The 21,269-nt window shown below is 38.6% G+C and overlaps 2 protein-coding genes across 23 annotated transcripts in view; both read right to left on the reverse strand.

Moving 5' to 3' along the window:
- Positions 1 to 1,006: 1,006 nt before the first annotated feature.
- On the reverse strand, positions 1,007 to 1,963 carry LOC119777605 (leukotriene B4 receptor 1-like). The gene has a single exon (XM_038276556.1). It carries the CDS (start codon positions 1,961 to 1,963, stop codon positions 1,007 to 1,009), a length of 957 nt encoding a protein of 318 aa, XP_038132484.1.
- A 10,127-nt stretch (positions 1,964 to 12,090) lies between these two features.
- LOC119777572 (clathrin coat assembly protein AP180-like) overlaps positions 12,091 to 21,269 on the reverse strand; it is a 43,786-nt gene continuing 34,607 nt past the window's right edge. For 4 of the 22 annotated variants that reach the window (XM_038276482.1, XM_038276481.1, XM_038276494.1 and 1 more), the window contains 8 exons: positions 20,051 to 20,125; positions 19,650 to 19,733; positions 18,994 to 19,077; positions 16,932 to 17,018; positions 15,363 to 15,424; positions 12,787 to 12,870; positions 12,599 to 12,709; positions 12,091 to 12,404 (listed from right to left, as the gene is read on the reverse strand). In XM_038276482.1, coding sequence (XP_038132410.1) covers positions 12,623 to 12,709; positions 12,787 to 12,870; positions 15,363 to 15,424; positions 16,932 to 17,018; positions 18,994 to 19,077; positions 19,650 to 19,733; positions 20,051 to 20,125 — 563 coding nt within the window. In that variant the 3' untranslated portion in view covers positions 12,091 to 12,404; positions 12,599 to 12,622. The remainder of the gene's footprint in view (positions 12,405 to 12,598; positions 12,710 to 12,786; positions 12,871 to 15,362; positions 15,425 to 16,931; positions 17,019 to 18,993; positions 19,078 to 19,649; positions 19,734 to 20,050; positions 20,126 to 21,269) is intronic. The other 18 variants (XM_038276491.1, XM_038276497.1, XM_038276503.1 and 15 more) reach the window with 14 other exon arrangements.

The raw sequence follows: 21,269 nt of genomic DNA on the forward strand, positions 1-21,269 counted from the left end.
TTTTGACAACTATTTACAAATGTCAATCCCCCAAAACTACCACAAGTCTTCCCACATAAACTTAACAGATGGTCATTCTTTAAACATACAGCTACCGCTCCCATTACATTTATCTTATTATTTGGAGCCCAGAGAACAAATAAACTGAATGATACTGCTTAAAACTGTTTTTGTGAGTGAACTAACCAGAGCAGCCCCTGCTGGAAGGTAGAACTAATCCACTCCTAATTTTTTGCATATCTCTTTTATATTCAAGTTTGCCCTCTCTGGCACATCACAACAAGATAGAACAGGATGGTCAATTCATTAACAGTAAGGAGCATTAATGCCGCACTACACAAGGTATGCTAGAAATGTTCAAGTCACGAGGGTGAATGTCCAGTATGAGAGTAATGAATGAATGAATCCAGGGTCAGCAGACAGAGAGGGTCAGAGATGGTCAGATTTAACATCAAGCATGACTTATTCTGCCTGTTAGGCTTGAGAAGAATCACTGAAGTGTTTCCAGGAGCTCCAAGTAGAAAGCAGAGAGAACTTTGCCGAATAAGACATAGTTAAAGTTTTAAATATGGACAGTCAAATAACTTTGAGATCAAAAAGGCAATATATTAAAAAGGACCATAAATGTGACAATGTCCTGTACAAGCTTGTGATTTTAACTGAGAGCTGTCAGATCCACAACATGCATGCAATGCTAAAGCTTCAAGGGGTACATTAATGACCAGGGCTTTCAAATTCCAATAAATTTCTTTTCAATACCTATCAGAAAACAAATACATCAGAGTATTGAAAATAGCAATTTGATAAAGATTTTTTAATCTATGGAAAAAGCTAATTCAAACCTCCATGACTCTTAATTAAAGATTAAATAAATACAAATCCTCTACATCCTGTTTTAAAGTATTCTATCTGTTGCTGTGCAGCATAGTTTGCAAAAATATTACATTACATATGAAGAATTTAGTCTTTTTTACTTACAGAAAAAAATTGAAATATATTAATATCATTATGGCTCTGCAATTACACTAATCTGTGGTTGTTTATTTCTAATTTTGTGCTGCAACTGCTTAATTGTTTTGCAAAACATGCTCATCTTTCTAGATGTGAAAGCATACAGGAGTGGATTCAGACAGCTATTTATAAATGTCACTGCTTTGTAAATATTTATGAGCTTTCTAAACAACTTTAACAAGGCATCATTCTTTAGACATACAGCTGCCACTCCCATTACATTTATGATATGATATGGAGCCCACAGAACAAAAAAACTGACAATGATACTGCTTAAAAGTTTTGTTGTCTGTGAATGGTTGAAAAAGGCAGTCTGATGAACTCTTCTGTAAAGGAAAACACATGACAATGCCACAAGGGAAATGGAAACAAATCCAAACACAGTCTCTGCAAGGAGAACAGCCACCTGCTGGAAGGCAGAAGAATAATGTGCTTCACAACTAATCCAGTGCTGATTTGTTCGCAGATTTCGAACCATCAAAGCAGGGATGGAAAGGATGATGGAAACCAGCCAGAGCATAAACAGCAGCATCCTCCTTTGTACCTGATGGCATCTTCTCTGACGCACAACAACAAGGTAGCGATGTATGCTCAATCCAGTCACAGTCAGCAGGCTACCATAAATGCTGCAGTAAACAAGGTATGACACAAGTTTACAAGTAATCAGGTCAAATGGCCAGCCAAAGAGATATGAGTAAATCCAAAGCGGAAGTGTCAAGAGACAGAGAAGGTCCGAAATGGCCAGATTCAGGATCAAACTCTGGCTAAGACTTGACAAATTCCTCCAGTTAGGCTTGAGAATAATCACTGTGATGTTTCCAGGAACTCCGAGTAGAAAACAGAGAGACAACACAAGTGCGGGGAACAGAATCTGTAGGTTCCAAGGCGATTGAGGTAGATCAGAAACATCAGAGACATTAGAAATAAGCCCAGTGAAATTGGATGCATCCATGATGAGTCGTGCTGGAACAATGTGCTCTGAGCAAATGGTTCTCTGAAAGTCACAGAAGCAAAATGCACTCATAAAGCAGCTCATATCCTGATGCAAATGAAGAGAGGATAGTTCTCCACAAAATGCTTTTGTGTAATCAGCTATCATATTTTGCATCCTGAATTCCCATGATCTATTTTCATATCATATTTCTTCTTTATTTTGTACATTTGACAAATTAATCTGCTATTTACTGATTTACTTAAAAAGTGAGGCCAAGAACAGGAAACAAACTATAAAATAATATAATGAGGGGCTGCTTTTTAAGAGAGAACAAAGTTTTTCAGTTTAGGAACCCTGTCAAACTACATTAATCATATATATGTTTTCCTGTGAAGGCTAAAAATATATGTATTTTTCCGGTGTGGGTGTATCTGCTGTTGCAATCTGTATACTATCTCGATGTAACATTTTATTTGATGTTTATTTGATGAAGCCTGGTCTGATTCGGAGAGACGGCATCCATCCCACTTTGGGTGGTGCAGCTCTTCTTTCTAGGAATCTGGCCACATTTATTAGTCCTCCAAAACCCTGACCACCCAGGGTGCAGACCAGGAAGCAGAGTTGTAGTTTAACACACATCTCTGCAGCTTCTCTACTGTTACCCACTCTTTACTCCATCCAGACAGTGTCTTGCCCACGACCAAAATCTAATAAATTAGCAAAGATTCCCAAAGGAGTAAATCATGATAATCTAATTAAAATCAAAATAACTCCAAGTGGGGAAAAAGTTAAAACAATTAAATGCGGTCTGTTTAACATAAGATCGCTTTCCTCTAAAAGTCTGCTAGTTAATGACTTGATTTGTGATAATCACATTGACTTGTTTTGCCTTACAGAAACCTGGCTGCAGCAAGAGGATTATGTGAGCATAAACGAGGCAACTCCTTCAGCTATTTAAATTTTCACATACCCAGAAGTTCTGGGCGAGGAGGAGGAGTAGCAACAATCTTCCAGTCTGACTTACTGATTACTCCCAAAACAGTTAATACCTACAACTCTTTTGAACATTTAACCCTTAATTTCCCTCATCCAAATTTCAAGGCAAGAAAACCTCTTCTTTTTGTAACTTTGTATCGTCCGCCAGGTCCTTACTCTGAATTTTTAGATGAGTTTTCAGAGTTCCTTTCTGATTTGGTATTAAATACTGACAGGGTCATCATAGTGGGAGATTTTAACATCCATGCTGACATTGAAGGCGATAGCTTAAGAGCAGCCTTTAATGCTATCTTAGACACTATTGGCTTTGTTCAAAATGTGAATAGTCCCACACATTCTCATCTTCATACTTTGGATCTTGTGCTGACATACGGCATAGAATGTGAAGAAATAACAGTATTTCCTCACAACCCTGTCCTCTTTATCAGATAGTGCAGTTATAAATTTTAAAGAATCGGCTTCACTTTCTCTCTCCTCTGTGTCGCTGAGCAGTGCTGCAGAGTGCAAAAGTATAGCTTATTCCCCTTCACAGGTTGATGATTTTGTTGATGGGGTTGCTAGTTCTCTGCGTACTGCCTTAGACAACGCAGCTCCTTTGAAAATGAAAACCGTTAAAAATAGAAAGCTTGCTCCTTGGTTTAATGCAGAGCTGCGTACTTTGAAGCAAAATGCTAGGAAACTGGAGAGAAAATATCGCTCCACAGGACTGTAGGAGTCCTTCCTAGTCTGGAAAAATTGTTTACTGCTGTATAAGAGGACCCTTTGTAAAGCAAGAGCAGCATACTTCTCCTCATTAATAGAGGAGAATAAGAATAATCCTAGATTTCTTTTTAATACAGTTGCCAAACTCACCCAGAGCCATAGCTCTGTTGAACCGTCCATTCCACCTGCTCTTAACAGCAATGATTTTATGGGATTCTTTATAAATAAGATTGATCTTATTAAAAATAAGATCATAAGCACTCCTCTATCCACGATTGTACCTGAGGTAGTCATGGAATCTGAACCGGGTTTAGACTGCTTTGATCCAGTTGAACTTTCTGAATTAGCAAAATTATTGTATTCATCTAGGCCTTCAACTTGTATGTTAGATCCAGTTCCAACCAGGTTATTTAGGGAGGTATTCCCTTTGATCTCCTCCTCCATTTTAGATGTGATTAATCTATCTCTGTTACAGGGATATGTACCTAAAGCTTTTAAGGTTGCTGTAATTAAACCTCTGCTTAAGAAACCGTCTCTTGACCCAGATGACTTGGTTAATTATAGACCTATATCCAATCTTCCTTTCTTATCCAACATTCTTGAGAAAGTAGTTGCCAAACAAGTTTGCGACCACTTACACCATAATGAACTTTTTGAAGAGTTTCAGTCTGGCTTTAGAGCTCATCATAGCACTGAAACAGCTCTGGTGAAAGTCACTAATGATATTCTCATGGCCTCAGATAATGGACTTGTATCTGTGCTCGTCCTGTTGGATCTTAGTGCTGCATTTGATACAGTTGACCATAATATTCTTTTAGAAAGACTTGAATATTTTGTTGGAATTAAAGGAACAGCACTAGACTGGTTTAAATCCTATCTATCTGATCGAATTCAGTTTGTTTATGTTAATGATAGATCTTCAACACACTCAAAGGTTACCTGTGGAGTACCACAGGGATCAGTGCTAGGACCAATTCTCTTTACTTTATACATGCTCCCAATTGGTAGAGTTATTAGACAGCATGGGATTAATTTCCACTGTTATGCTGATGATACCCAGCTATATCTGTCTATAAATCCAGATGAAGCTAACCCATTACATAGATTACAAGCATGTCTTGAAGACATAAAAACCTGGATGACTCTTAACTTTCTGCTTCTGAATGCAGACAAAACCGAAGTTATAGTCTTTGGACCAGAGTCTCTGAAAAAGAAGCTGATTAGCCAGTCACTTCATTTGGATGGGATTAAACTGATTTCAGATAATAAAGTAAAAAATCTTGGTGTTATTTTTGATCAGGACCTGTCATTTAAATCCCAGATCAAAGAGGTTTCTAGAATTTCCTTCTTTCATCTGAGGAACATTGCAAAAATTAGAAATCTCCTGTCCAGGGGTGATGCTGAGAAACTAGTCCATGCATTTGTTACTTCAAGGCTGGACTATTGTAATTCTTTACTATCAGGAAGTCCACAAACTGTAGTTAAAAGCCTTCAGCTGATCCAAAATGCTGCAGCCAGAGTTCTGATGAAAATTAAAAAGAGAGATCATATCTCTCCTATCCTGGCTTCTCTTCATTGGCTTCCTGTTAAATCAAGAATAGAATTTAAAATCCTCCTTCTCACATATAAAGCCTTAAATGGCCAAGCTCCATCTTATATCAGAGATCTGATTGTTCCTTATGTTCCTAACAGAGCACTTCGCTCTCAATCTGCAGGTTTACTAGTGGTTCCTAGAATTTATAAAAGTAGAATGGGAGGCAGATCTTTTAGTTATCAGGCTCCTCTCCTGTGGAACCAACTAGCAGTTTTAGTCCGTGAGGCAGACACTCTGTCTACTTTTAAGACTAGGCTTAAAACTTTCCTTTTTGATAAAGCTTATAGTTAGGGTGGCTCAGGTTATCCTGAGCTCTCTCTCTATATTTATGCTGCTATAGGCTTAGACTTTTGGAGGACATAGGGACCCCCATTTCATCATTCTGCTTCATTCTCTCTCGTGTTCTCCTATTCTGCAGAATCTGTTTGTTCAATCTCTAACCTTCTGCTCTCTCTGCTTTTCCTCAGAGTAGCTTTGCCTCGTCTGTTCCTGTTTGGCTGTGACGTCATCCAGGAAAGAAACATCAGCTGTGCTGCTTCCATCAACACCCTTGTTTGTAGATGTTGGAGATCGGCCTGTCTTCAGGTGTGGTCCTGTTTCTCTGGCCGTGGCTGGGTGGATGTGCTCTCTTCGTCCTCTGGAATGGGAGCTGCCTTGGAGCTCGTCTGCCTGGCTGTGTGTTTCCTGGACGGGGCCGCCTTTTACAGCTGCTTGTATCTCTGCTTCTGTCTCCTTGAACCCCAGTCGGCCTTGGCAGATGGCCGCTCACACTGAGCCTGGTTCTGCTGGAGGTTTCTTCCTGTTAAAAGGGAGTTTTTCCTCTCCACTGTCGCTACAAGCATGCTTAGTGTGAGGGATTGTATTTGAGTCAATGAGTCAATGCAATCAACTGGTTTTCCTTAGATAGAAAACTTTGTATCAATTTGACTGTATGATCTGGTTGAACTGTAAAGTGCCTTGAGATGACATGTGTTGTGAATTTGGCGCTATATAAATAAACTGAATTGAATTGAATTGAATTGATGTCTTGCTCTAATGCAACTATAACTTTTAATATATGTTTCATCACATGTATTTTTCTACAAAGTGTTATATAAGGCCTTGCCCTCAAAACTTAGCATGACATTGGATTTACACAAAAATGTCTATAAAAAAAAAAAAAAACACCAAATTTCACTACCTTTCTTAGTAAGAAACAAAAAAATCGCCAAAAACAGGCCACATGCATTAAAAATTATTTTGGGATGTATTTGCTGTTGCTTTGTTTTAATAAGCTTTTGTAATGGCACAAGATTTCATTGTATTAGGTTTTGCATTTAATTTTAAAGAACTTGTGTTGATGGTAGAAGATTCTGGCCACCTTACATAGCCTTTTTCAGCATATTCAAGGATTATTAATGGCGTTCACATGGATAAAGCTTATAGTAAGAGGTGCTCAGCTTATCCTGAGCTATCTCTATAGTTATGCTACTATAGTTTTAAACTGCCGGAGGACATAGGGACCCTTTTTCATCATTCTGCTTCATTCTGTCTCTATTCTCCCATTCTGCAGAAATTGTTAGGTCAATCTCTAATGTTATAAATATTGGCTGTCCTGCTGCCATCAAAATCTTTGTTTGTGGATGTTGGAGCTTTACCTGTTTTTCATTGTAGTCCTGTTTCTCTGACTGTGACTAACTGGATGTGCTCTCTTTCATCCTCTGACATGGGAGCTGGCTTGGAGCTCATCTGCCTGGCTGTGTGTTTCCTTGATTGGGCACCTGTGGAGCCTATTGTATTTCTGCTTCTTTCTGTATGCCTGCTTCTGTCTCCTCGAACCCCAACTGGCTTTGGCAGATGACCTCACACACTGACCCTGGTCTGCTGGAGGATTGTTCTTGTTAAAAGGGAAGGTTCTCTCCAGTGTCACTACAAGCGGTGTGAGGTATTGTCTTCAAGTCAATGACTCAATGCAATCAACAGGTCTTACTTAGATATAAAATTTTGAATCACTTTGACTGTATAATCTGGTTGAATTGTCTCCGTAAAGTGCCTTGAGATGACATGTGTTGTTAATTGGCACAATATAAATAACTTGAATTGGACTCAGTGGTGGTCAATAAAAAAATTATGCCTGATTCTCCTTGAACCACTTTAAAACTTTGAGCCTGATAAATGCTGGAACTGTGCTCTTAAAATATGCATTAGGGAAGAAAATCACTACTGACAGAATAAACTGGTCATTCAGTACATTTAAATAGTTAGCTGACATAATCCTTTTGGTTACTATTACTGAATATTGACCTGACACACTACAGGGAACACTGCAGGGACACCAGATGGTTGCACTGCCCCCACAGGCTTGTACAGTAGATAACAGGCATGACGAGTGCATCACTTCACTTACCCGTTTTCTTTCTATGATGCACCCATCATGGGCTTATCTTGGCTAAATCAGACTGCATTACTTTTGTTAAGTCCTCCAGAGTCTCATCTTTATGCCCCTGGCAAAAAGTAGACCTTTTTTTACTGTTGTCTTTTGAAACCACATAACTGTTCAGTCCAAATCATTTAATCACTTAAATATTTTATGTGTTGTGTGTGTGTGACAGACTTTAATTTTAACTTTTTTAAATATGTTATGGGCCTTAAGCCATGGTATTAATTTTGGACATTGGGGACCAAAGTCCATACTGGTAATAACCATGATCATTTGTGTAGGAGCATGCAGTTTTGTTTTGCTGTTAGACTCTCAGCTACAATTTCTGCAAAACTCTCTCCAAGAAACTCCCAAGATCCTGTCAACGAGGGGGGTGAGGTTGCTTGAGGACACTACAGCAGAGGGGAGTGAGGCAGAAATGAGTTCTTGTAGATTTAATGCAAACCGAGGCAAACATACAAAACACAAAAATACTGAGAACAAAAACACCCAGCAAATATCAGGGGGAAACTCACATGCAAAGCCAGACACGAGGAAGCAACTAACAATCCACAAGGAACCAGCACTGAAGCACTGCACAGGCAGGAGCGCCTGCCGAGGTTTCACAACCTTGGAGCTCTAACAGTGGGGCCTTTGAGGTGTTAACAACCTTGGAGCTCTTGCAGTTTTCTGTTTCATCACTTGATCCTGCCTGAGGTACAGGGCTCTTTGGATGGCACAGAGTGTGCTCATAAAGTGTAGCAAACTGTGGTGAAACACTAAACGGATCTGAGTGAGGAGAAACTCCAACAGGTCCTGACTGGGGAGTGGAGTCCTTAAGATGAGGAGCTCTGACTGCAGTGGTTTTTGGAACTTGCTTAAGTGTTTTCACCCATGAAGCTTGCTGTTGGTCATGGAGATGACTGAGACCACAGGGACATCTGCCCTGGTGTGGGGTGAAAAAAAGCTGCCAGCAGACTGACCCACTGGACTTCTCTTTATTTTCCATTAGGTTGCCACAGCAGTGCTTGTAGATGCAAATGCTTTATAAATAAATTAGCCTTGCTAATACGCAGTGGTGTCAAAAGTACACACATTTGTTACTTAGAAGTATAGATACTGAAGTTTAAAAACACTCTGGTAAAAGTTGAAGTATCAACTTGACCTCATTACTTAAGTAAAAATGAAAAAGTATGTTCTCCAAAAACTACTCAATGTATAAAAGTATTAAGTAACCTTAAAAAAAAAAACAGCCAGATGCCACTATATGAATTGAAAGCTAAATTTTCTGACTATTTAGGAAAATTCTTTGAGATAGGGCCAAGGATGAGGGAGGTCTTGTTGGTCTCTGTCTCCATCTACCGATAAGCTCTCACCTGTGTCCTACCTTTCAGACATTTCTACATCTTTTTCTGAATCCAACATTGTAGCATGGCATAGACAATTCACGTTTACAGTTTGAAGAACACCTGCTTGCTTCTGATGATTTCCTTTAGCTAACCAATGAGTGTTGGGCTATATGACTCATCCAATTACATAGGTATAGATACCTAAAAAGTGTATTTAAGTACAGTAACAAAGTATTTGTACTTCGTTAATTGACACCTCTGCTAATATGGCAGTGAACTGATATTTTTTCTTCTTCTGCTCTATAACACTGCAGCTTTTGCAGTCTTTTTTCCATTTAATGCCAATCAATAATTTATTGATATTAATGATTGAAGATTCAGCCTTTAATAAAGAGTACAGGAACTAGAAAAGCAATCTGAGACCGTAGACCTCTGACAAGCAGCAAATTTTGCCCCATACACCTACCATCTTAAAGGAATAGTACACCCAAAACATGATTAGCCTTCATTTTCTACTCCCCCCCATGCTGAACAACACTCTGGAGTATTTTTTTGATATCTCAAATGCATCTGGAGATCTGGGAGGCTTCTTGCTGTCTGCTGACATTCAAATAATGGAGGTCTATGGTGACCGAGACAGAAAGGTCCATAAAAGTCCACAAAAAACGTGTCAATATTCCTCCATATTGCTCGTCCAATGTGTTCCAAGTGTCCTGAGTGTGTAGCATCCAGAATTTACTCGAAACGAAGTCATTTAGAATGTTTTTAGAGCATAAACAGTAGTGTATAGGATTTCCTGAAAGCGCGCACATGCGCGCTCACGACGCTACGGAAGCCGGCAGACCAAACCAGATGAAAGTGCGCATTCAGCGTCTGCTCTGCCAATAATGCAAGCGTAGAAGAAGAAATGTGCTGTTTACCTGTGCAAAGAAAGAAACAACGAAATAAGAATGTCTGAGGACTTCAGTGTTGAGGAAGAGCATGAGTTCTTTGCCGAGCTGAATGCGCTGGTTTGGTCTGCCGGCTTCCGTAGCGTCGTGAACGCGCATGTGCGCGCTTTCAGGAAATCCTATACACTACTGTTTATGCTCTAAAAACATTCTAAATGACTTCGTTTCGAGTAAATTCTGGATGCTACCCACTCAGGACACTTGGAATACATTGGAAGAGCAGTATGGAGGAATATTGACACGTTTTTTGTGGACTTTTATGGACCTTTCTGTCTCGGTCACCATAGACCTCCATTATTTGAATGTCAGCAGACAGCAAGAAGCCTCCCAGATCTCCAGATGCATTTGAGATATCAAAAAAGTACTCCAGAGTGTTGTTCAGCATGGGGGTGAGTAGAAAATGAAGGCTAATCATGTTTTGGGTGTACTATTCCTTTAAACTCACACATGATCTGGATCGTTATATGTTAATGAATTTCTCCTTGGCATGAGATACACCTTTGGTACAAAATGTCTTTAAAACCCTTTCATAGGTTTACAAGTAAGCCACAATCTGCAGCCTCTGGTGTCTGTTCTTCTCTCACCTTCTTCATTCACTCTGCTTTCTTCTTTGTCAGCAGATTGAGACTTTGAGCAAGGCTTGGCTCCCGTTTCTTATGCATCAGTATAATATTTGTGGGCTCTGTTGAGCCGATACAAAGCTGTCAATAGTCACCGCTGCCTCCTTCTGGTTTAAGGGGGGACTGCTTTTCCCACCAAATAATTTCTAAGAAACCTTTAAAAAATTCCTTTATCCAGATTACAACCTGGATTCCCACCAAAATGTAATGGCTTGTTCTTTGGCTTGAGGCACACATCTGAAATTTTCAGCACAATCTGTCCATAACTTTTTCAGTTATTTTGATTACTTGATTATTTATTTTTCTATTTTTTTGTGAGAATTTGAAGGTCAATTTTTGGGAACTTTTTCATTGTCTGCACCTGTGCCATACTTTTATTGTTGCAAAACAAAGCTAACACTTGTAAATATGTAAAACTAACAGCCAAGCAAGAAATGGATAACAACAAAGTTGGTTTAGATGTGGTATTTGTCTTTTATTGCATCTAATTCAGACTACATGCATGTTGGGAGAGTGGACGATACCATTCGTCATAAAAAACAAAAAGAATGAAAAAAACAGCCTTCATATACCAAACAAACACTATTTATCCACAATCTTTTCAATATGCCATATTATTCTTTATTTTTCTTTCAACAGTTTAATACCACTTAATGCCACGATGGAGTAAAATACAGTCATCTTTTTTTTTAAATTAAGTAACACAGAAACATCCAGTGAACACCTGACTGTTTTACAGTAAGCCTTTAGGACCCAGAGGCTGCACATGAGCAAATGTACTGACTTCTGTTGCACCAGAAATGACCCAAAAAGAGCAAACTTTATCCTCTATTTAACCTTTCACTTCTCTCAAAACCAAGAAAAAAAATTAAGGTCACTGAGATTTTTAAATTGCAACCCAGATTGCCCATTTGCATGCACTAATTCAGTACCACTTCACACCAGCAGGGGCACCACAGAAAAAGCTTTATTCACCGCATCTCTTCTTAGAGAGTTGTGAACAAAAAAATTTGGGGAGATTTAACCAAACTTGCAGTTTTTTATTTATTTAAAGTAACTAAAAATATATATACTATGTATGCCATTTTTAACAACAAAGGTTACTGAAAATATGCAAAATCTGTCATTTAAAGTAGTCTAAAATGCATATGTCAATTTGAACAGTTCACTTTTTTGCATGTTTCATACAATGTCACAACAAAGGAAACTGAAAGTAAAACAGAAATCTGATCTGCTCAATTAAAAGTCTGGGTGAACGGGTGAATTCAGTCCTGGTGCTTTTGTTTATTTTGTTATAGTTTTACAAAAGCATGATGTTGGAAAGTGGGGGGATCAATCCCCGAGTTAATATGGGTACAAGTTAATAATGACACAAAACATTGCTCAGTACTGGTTTGGACATCAGGGGGGAGTGACTGAGGGGCTGGCAAGTGAAGCTACACTGAACAAAGTCCACATTAACTTCAAACACAGTCCTTGGTGGTGCCAAAAGAATCCAACACACGTCCACCATTCCAGGTCAGCCGATATGCTGAATGAATCTAAATACACATTTATTGATTTTTTTTTTTTTTTTTTGGTCATTTATCTTTCCATAGTATATTAAGTAAAGGTTAACACTGAAATACACACACACTCACACACATTGAAACATAACTGATTTTCTGTATCTAGGGTTCATATTCACAGTTGTGCTACAACATTAGATAACGAGGGTGGGTTTTCAGTCAAAGCTGGTGGAAGGTTAGAGGGGAACGATAGAAGAGATGATAGCTGGCTGGCTGGCTGAAGAAGAGGCTGGGACGGGTACAGACATCCATATCCACAGAGCTCCAGACACAATGACAAACCTTCAGTGGTTGAAGATAAAAAAAAATACAAATCAGGACAGTTACACAACCATGTTTATATAACAACTTTTGACTGTTGTCATTACATTTGGGTGATTTATGATTTGTAATAATTTGCGACAAATTTATACCACAAACAACAAATTGTAGTAAACAATGCAGAGATTTAATTAATTAAAATTGAGCAGACCCACCTTGGGGTTTATGGGTCAGGCAGTCTACATAAAGTCCTTGATATTCAGGTCATCCAGAGCATTCCTGGGTGGTGGGGGCTTTCTTGGGCTTTGGGCCATTCCAGGAGACATCTGCAAGCACATTCGATTTTAGCATTCACCCTTTTTTTGCATGTTTGCAATTAGTAGCCCACTTAGGAGCTTGTTACCGGTGCTCCAGGGGCCGCTCCTGTGGCAGGAAAGCCTGGTCTAGCCATGGGCATCATTGGTGCTCCGGCAACTGGAGCCCCAGCCTTATATAGAGACACACGGAGGGAGGAAACATAAATTAGATTTATTGTCTGGCATCTGATGCCAGAGGGAGGGACACCTAAGTAGCTGATTGTCCATCAATATCCGATAATGTTCAAATGGGACATTACTGGACTGGACAGGAGGGGTCATCTTACCATGATGAAGCTGGGGTAAGTCCCCATATAAGGACCAGGACCCATGGGAATGTTCTAAAGGTGTGGTGGGAAGGGGACGGACACGAGGAGTTTGGATATTACCATATTATAAAATAAATGAGAGATGCCGCAAAACCAACACACATAAGGGTAGGAAGAGAAAGTGCTGATGCTTTCTACAGGTGCTGGTCATAAAATTAGAATATCATGAAAAAGTAGATTGATTTCAGTAATTCCATTTAAAAAGTGAAACTTGTATATTATATTCATACATTACATACAAACTCATATATTTCAGATGTTTATTTTGTTTAATTTTGATGATTACAAATGACAACAAATGAAAATCTCAAATTCATCATATCAGAAAATTAGAATATTGTGAAAAGGTTCAAAATTGATGGCCCCTGGTGCCACACTCTAATCAGCTAATTAACTGAAACCACCTGCAAAAGCCTTTAAATGGTCTTTCAGTCTAGTTCTATAGGCTACACAATCATGGGGAAGACTGCTGACTTGACAGTTGTCCAAAAGACGACCATCGACACCTTGCACAAGGAGGGCAAGACACAAAAGGTCATCGCTAAAGAGGCTGGCTGTTCACAGAGCTCAGTGTCCAAGCACATTAATAGAGAGGCGAAGGGAAGGAAAAGATGTGGTCGAAAAAAGTGTACAAGCAAGAGAGATAACCGCACCCTGGAGAGGATTGTGAAACAAAACCCATTCAAAAATGTGGGGGAGATTCACAAAGAGTGGACTGCAGCTGGAGTGAGTGCTTCAAGAACCACCACACACAGACGTATGAAAGACATGGGTTTCTGCTGTCGCATTCCTTGTGTCAAGCCACTCTTGAACCACAGACAGCGTCAGAAGCGTCTTGCCTGGGCTAAAGAGAAACAGGACTGGACTGCTGGTGAGTGGTCCAAAGTCATGTTCTCTGATGAAAGTAAATTTTGCATTTCCTTTGGAAATCAAGGTCCCAGAGTCTGGAGGAAAAGAAGAGAGGCACTTCATCCACGTTGCTTGAAGTCCAGTGTAAAGTTTCCACAGTCAGTGATGGTTTGGGGTGCCATGTCATCTGCTGGTGTTGGTCCATTGTGTTTTCTGAGGTCCAGGGTCAACGCAGCCACATACCAGGAAGTTTTAGAGCACTTCATGCTTCCTGCAGCTGACCAACTTTTTGGAGATGCAGATTTCATTTTCCAACAGGACTTGGCACCTGCACACAGTGCCAAAGCTACCAGTACCTGGTTGAAGGACCATGGTATCCCTGTTCTTAATTGGCAAACAAACTCTCCTGACCTTAACCCCATAGAAAATCTATGGGGTATTGTGAAGAAGAAGATGCAATACACCAGACCCAACAATTCAGAAGAGCTAAAAGCCACTATTAGAGCAACCTGGGCTATCATAACACCTGAGCAGTGCCACAGACTGATCGACTCCATGCCACGCCGCATTGCTGCAGTAATACAGGCCAAAGGAGGCCCAACTAAATACTGAGTGCTGTACATGCTCATACTTTTCATGTTCATACTTTTCAGTTGGCCAACATTTCTATAAATCCTTTGTTTTTATTGGTCTTCAGTAATATTCTAATTTTCTGATATGATGAATTTGAGATTTTCATTTGTTGTCATTTGTAATCATCAAAATTAAACAAAATAAACATCTGAAATATATGAGTTTGTATGTAATGTATGAATATAATATACAAGTTTCACTTTTTAAATGGAATTACTGAAATCAATCTACTTTTTCATGATATTCTAATTTTATGACCAGCACCTGTAGTGAAATCAGCATCATCCAAAAGTGGTGCTGAAGACAGACAAAACAGTATGGCACACAAAAACAAAGACAAGCCCGCAAAAAAAAAACCTTACTCCAGCTGTAAAGTTCTACTCTTTACTGAAACATGCATAATGAGGGGTAAGTACAAATTTCCAAAAAAGTAAGTGAGCTGAACTATATGGAGTGAATTCAAAAAAGGCTTAAGATATTTATTGAAAAGAATAAGAAGCTGTAATTTAGCCATATCATATGTCTCTTCATCACTCTCCAGTACAAACTCCAGGTATTAAATAAAGCTAATGCAAAGTAAAAATTAAATCTTCCTGGATTTGTTATGGTGGATGGTAAAATAGCAGCATTGGTTGTCAAAATCTGTATGATACATTCCATCCTGAATCCTGCATCCCCTATTTAAACACCCGATGGTTAACACCTGGATACTGGAGAACCAAATGAAGGCAACGCTTTGAGATTGCTGCTTCTGATGTGCCCTGTCTGCCATGCGGGTCCACTCCATGCTATAAGACACAGACAACATTTACCATGGGTGCACCCCAACTAGGGGGAGCTACCTGAGGAGCCGCTGCAGTTCCCATTGTGAGGTCTTTAAGGAGGAGAGAGAAAGAGAGAAAGGTTCTGCAAAATCACTGTTTCACTGCAATAATGGAAAATCATACAACATAGTACAAAAACTTTTAGTCTTGTTTCCCATCAATCAGAATTTTACTATATGTCTAGAGCTTTTAATTCATAAAAAAATTTCCTTAATATTGGTATGTTATTATAAATTAAAATCACACCTTTGGCCCTATTTCTATTGGCTTTTCTACAGATCTCCACCATCCTGGCCCTCTCAATCATAACTTTAAAAAAAAAAAAGTCAATCAGGCTGTTGTTTGTTCATCTGCATGTCTGTCGTTGTACAGAAATATTTACATTTTGCATAAGGACTTAACATTCAGGTACTATTCAGTACAGTAGTTACACTTTGTTGAACATAAAAGATCAGATTACCGTAGTTAGAAGATTAAATAAATCTCTCTTTGATATAAAATATAAAGAAATTTGAAGCAGCCTAAAGCAATTTTAATGTTTCTTTTTAAACCTTTTTGTTTGTCTTAACAACAATGAGTTGTGTGAAATGTTAGCATGTATAGTGCGGCTCATTTTTTCCACTGACTGATTTATAATTTTATGGTTCAGTCATTAGCCAGCCTAATTGAGTATAAAAGGGGGCTGTCTACCACCAACCGTGTGTTAGTAACACTGATAATTTGAAAGAATGTTTTACAATCTATTAAAAGTAAATCGTTAGAAAATATGGTTATGTGACTCCAGTTACTTTTAACCACAGGAAGTAACTGCGAGTTCTAGTGGTTGAATAATAGTATATTACTGTATATTTCAAAATAGTTAATTGGCCCAAATTGGAACTAGAACTATACTGAGTAGAAACAGGTTCCAAATTGAAACATTTTCATATAATAATGAAGAGTTATAAGCTTTCAGCTATACATCTAAGCATTTTTATTAATTTCTTTATCGAAAATTGGTCACCAAAAAGTGCTAGTTATAGTAACAATTGAATACACAGTTCAACAACATGGATAATAGATGATTTGTTTACACATATGAAAGAGACAAGTATGTAGAGACAAAATGGCAACAAGGAGATACAAAATAGGGGTTCAAATTGGTTAGGTGTTCTAATGTATCCTGATTAGTTCGGAATTTAAAATTTGGAACAACTAAAAGCAAATTAATAGAAATCAAAGTACTTTGATACATGTCCTGTTCTTCTTATGATTAGATTAAATAAAAGTAATTGCATTCTGCTGTTTTTCAATCTCAGTATTTGTTGTACAGGCACATTTGTGACAGATGGACTGTGCAAACTAGTTGCTTTTCCAAAATAGCTTGTCAAGCAGTCTTGAAAGACTCAGTATGCAATGTCTGTAAAGCACTATTTTGGGGAATAATAAACTCTGCTGTTTGTGTCTTCTTGGTTATTGCTATGTTGTTTGACGCCGGGAGGGTATAACAAGCCATTTTTTTTAAACATACACATTTATCATTATTCAGTGTTGGAGTCTGCACTTATTACTACTTACTACTTGCCATGTTAGCCATAGAGGTGTCAACATCACCCGCCTGAGGGGTCACAGTGGGCTTCATTATGTCGCCTAGCCCATCAAATACTACAGGAGGGAGGGAGTAGAAGAAAGGAAGGGGCAGGATGGGAGATTAAGGGAAATATTAGCATCCTGTGTGAGCTATTCTCACACTACACGGCAATTCTGTAGCACATTTCTTTATTACTGGAGATTACTATGACGACCAAAAGATATCTCCATGACAACAGAGCAGTGGGGATGATCAATACTACTGTGATAGCAAACAATACAGAATTCAGATGAGGACAAAGAGTTTCTTTATAATAAGGAAGGAAATAACATTAAGAGTGTAAATGTCAGATTTATATACAATTAAATAAAGGAAAACATTTTAATTAGATATGCTTTTATATATATATATATATATATATGATTTGATTCTAACTTCAAAGAAAAACAAACACATGTGATGTATATTGCTGTTGTTTGACACAGACAGTCTTTGTCATCATCCAGCATCTGTTGGTGGAGGGAACAGTGCAGTGTGGCTGTGCCACTGCAATGCAGTGCACTGTGGGAATTTAGCGTATTAAAGAGCAAGGCAACTCACCCAATCAAATGGCAGGAAGCAAGAAATGAGCCAGCCCAAGAGCCAGATGGAGCAAGAGAGCAGGGGAGAAGTGTAGGGAAAAGACAGGATAGCAAAAAAAGCAGATATGCCAAAGTAAGAAGGACATATTAAGCTTTTTAAATAGCGCATGATAAAGAGATTGTACAGAATGGAAAAAGATAAGAGGTTAGGCCATAGAGCAGCAGTATAGCAGACCTTAGATATATAGGAACAGTGGGAGATGATTGTGAATTTGATGAAAGAGAAAAAAAAAGTTTACGTGGTCACATTAACGGAAATAATCCAATCTGTCTCCAGCAACCGACTCAGTGGTGTGCAATGGTGCCCTAAAAAAGTACCCCACCACTTGAACTTTGCACATGCTCCCATTATGAAAATATATCTAAACAATCATTAAAGAGTTCATAGATGATAAAGTGAACTGTCTTGATATTTACTCTAGAGTAAAAGTTTTGTTCGCAGCTTAAGGGACATGTGTCAGTGCCGTGTCTTTTTCTGTTACAAACAACTCTCTCAGAAAGGTGCTTTAAGCAGATATTCTACATAGAAATTACAATTCCTGATGGACAAGTCTCCATTGGTAAGAAATTGGAATTTGGTTTCTGGAGAAATTAATAAAGCATTTTGGAGTCAGTGCAAATATAGAGCTAGATTGTTTTATGATCATTTAAATGAAAGACATTCCAACTTTCTATACAGCATAAACATGTAATGTATTATTAAAAAGTCACAGTCTTTAGCACTTTTACACAATCAGACTAAAACGTTGGTCTACTCTTCTTTAATGTTATCATCAGTTTTCAAATCATGTCATAGAATCAGACTCTGGGCTTTGACTGGGTGATTAATATGAATAAATCTGCACTGTTCTAAAGCATTTTGTTGGCCTTGCTGAACATTTAACAGGCACTGTACGTATACTTAATAATGACAAAATTTATCTAAATATATGGATACCCTTTTAAATTGAACACTGAAATATAAGGGGATTTTTTTTATAAAAGAGATACTGGTAGATTGTCACTTAAATTATTATTAAAGTTAAAGGAATCAGAGAATAACACTATAAAGCATGTAGTTTTAAAGATTGACACCACTACAAAACTTCTGATACCGGTATATAATGTTCCTACTTAATGTGGGGCATTAAACTCCACATGATGAGACATCATGCAAAAATGAGACAAATACTTGCAGATAAAGGGAGGAAAAACACATGAAAGCACACTCGCACACTCACAGAAAAAGTGGGTCTCAGAGACATCTAAAACAGAACTCTCTCTCCATGGTAAAGGAAGATAACTGGTTAAAATCTAAGCTGAAATTGCAGTTGTCTTATGCTTTAGGCATAAGAAAGAGTGAAATAATTGCAACTCTGCATGGCTAAAAATGCACATGTAGGTTGGTGCATAACACATGACGATTTACCTGACATGAGCTCTGAACTTGGAGCAGCGGCGGCAGGAGCAGGAGCTGGTGCAGCAGCAGCTGGGGCATCCCCTCCTGTGGACTCTGTTGCAGGTCATCAAAAACATGACCCCATTGTGGCATGCCCCACAACAAAACGTTCAGCCATTTCCAACGCAGCATGAGGGCAAACAAGGGTAATAATCAGCCTCCTGCTTCAAAGCTGCTAATATCAGACAAAACAGTTGAAGTCAAAAATTATGCAAAACAAATCAGAACTCACACTCATCCAAGTAACAATCTTAACTCCTTTTTCATGTAATTAGTATATATATATATATATGTGTGTGTGTGTGTGTGTGTGTGTGTGTGTGTGTGTGTGTGTGTGTGTGTGTGTGTGTGTGTGTGTGTGTGTGTGTGTGTATGTGTTTGTAACTGATCAGTCCAAGTCCTGAATCCTTAGTCAGCCAAGCTGTGCAAGTAGTACAAAATAAACTATACTTATGACCCCCATTCAAAGCAGAAGCATAAGTACAGGCAATAGATGCAAATTCTGCAGCTGTAACCATACTAGAATAAATAAAACAGGATTTCACTTTACACCCTTATCTTCTTTGATGTTGTTTTCAAGAACCATGGAGACAGATTGAGGGCAGACAGTCATCTGCGTTACCCACCACCAAACAAGCTCATGATGCCTCCTGTGTCAATTTTGGGTGGTGCAGAGGAGAGGATAGGAGCAGGGGGGCTGAACAAATCGGCTAGAGAAGGCAAGGTGGAGATGATGTTTAGACCCCAACACGCAGTTGCACAAATGCACTCAGAGCAATCACTGTCATTTATTATGATGCATTAGCAGCACCTTTAGGGCAAGAAGTACATGCTCGAATCGGAAATTAGGTAAGAAACAAAAGTAAATGCTTTAAACAGCTCAATAGCTTTTATCCAATCTATAAGATGGCAAAATAGCCTTTTCCCTAATGAAAGCCAAGGACAAATCTGAAAGCAAACACAGCATGAAGATATTGGAGAACAGGAAGATGCACGCAAGATTGCAAACTTCGATGCAGGAGGGTACCTGCAGAAAACAAGTCAGTGCTGGGCAAGGGATCCGTTTTTGAGAGGCTTGAGTTTGGCATGGCGTCAAAAATATCTATGAGGGCATGCATACCAAGACAAAAAAGAAAAAAATACTTTTTTATTCTAAACCTGTTGATGAGGCTCATAAAAAGCAAAGTAACAAACATACAGTGACAATGAACAGTTAAAAGACACTCATCGTCTGCTTGAATTTCATACACATTTTGGTGCACTTAATTTTTTTAGAGTAAAATACTCTTTTAAAAAAAAATTATATGATATAGAAACTTTAAATGTATTGATCATTTTAATATGCTTTTAGGCATATTAAACAAACTCAACTCAGAGCTTTTTAGTTTGGATCGGAGACTAATTGAATATCCAGGGTCTGCCAACCACCCTCCCAATATTCAAACCTGTCATGACTTGAATACCATTTCAGTGTCCAGAGGTAAACAAGTTAAAAGTCCACATGGGCTGAGAAGGTGACAAACCAAGAAGCCAAACTGCCTTACTTTAGTTTGCAGTTTTTTGTTTGGCCAAAAAGTTATATTCGAAGACGAAGGAGTAGCTTTTTTGCTACGACAGAAGAATGTTTGAAGCAGTCCGTTTAAGGCTTTGAACGTTATACCAACCATAATGACACCTTTTTCATGCTTCTTAGATGCCTTTTTCATGCTGACCTTTCTTATGATGAAGAAAGGTCGATTCAAAAAAATTTTCATTGGCTTAAAGGAATAATACACCCAAAACATGATCTACTCACCCCCATGCTGAACAACACTCTGGAGTACTTTTTTGATATCTCAAATGCATCTGGAGATCTGGGAGGCTTCTTGCTGTCTGCTGACATTCAAATAATGGAGGTCTATGGCGCCGGAGGCAGAAAGGTCCATAAAAGTCCACAAAAAACGTGTCAATATTCCTCCATACTGCTCGTCAAATGTATTCCAAGTGTCCTGAGTGGGTAGCATCCATAATTTACTCGAAACAAAGTCATTTAAAATGTTTTTAGAGCATAAACAGTAGTGTATAGGATTTCCTAAAAGCGCGTTCACGACTCTACGGAAACCGCGGCAGACCAAACCAGATGAAAGTGCGCATTCAGCTCGGCAAAGAACTCATGCTCTTCCTCAACCCTGAAGTCCTCAGACATTTTTCTTTCGTTGTTTCTTTCTTTGCACAGGTAAACAGCACATTTCTTCTTCTACGCTTGC

Source organism: Cyprinodon tularosa, unplaced genomic scaffold (assembly GCF_016077235.1).
Source record: "Cyprinodon tularosa strain WSP-4 unplaced genomic scaffold, ASM1607723v1 ctg125, whole genome shotgun sequence".
Taxonomy (NCBI): Eukaryota; Metazoa; Chordata; class Actinopteri; order Cyprinodontiformes; family Cyprinodontidae; genus Cyprinodon; species Cyprinodon tularosa.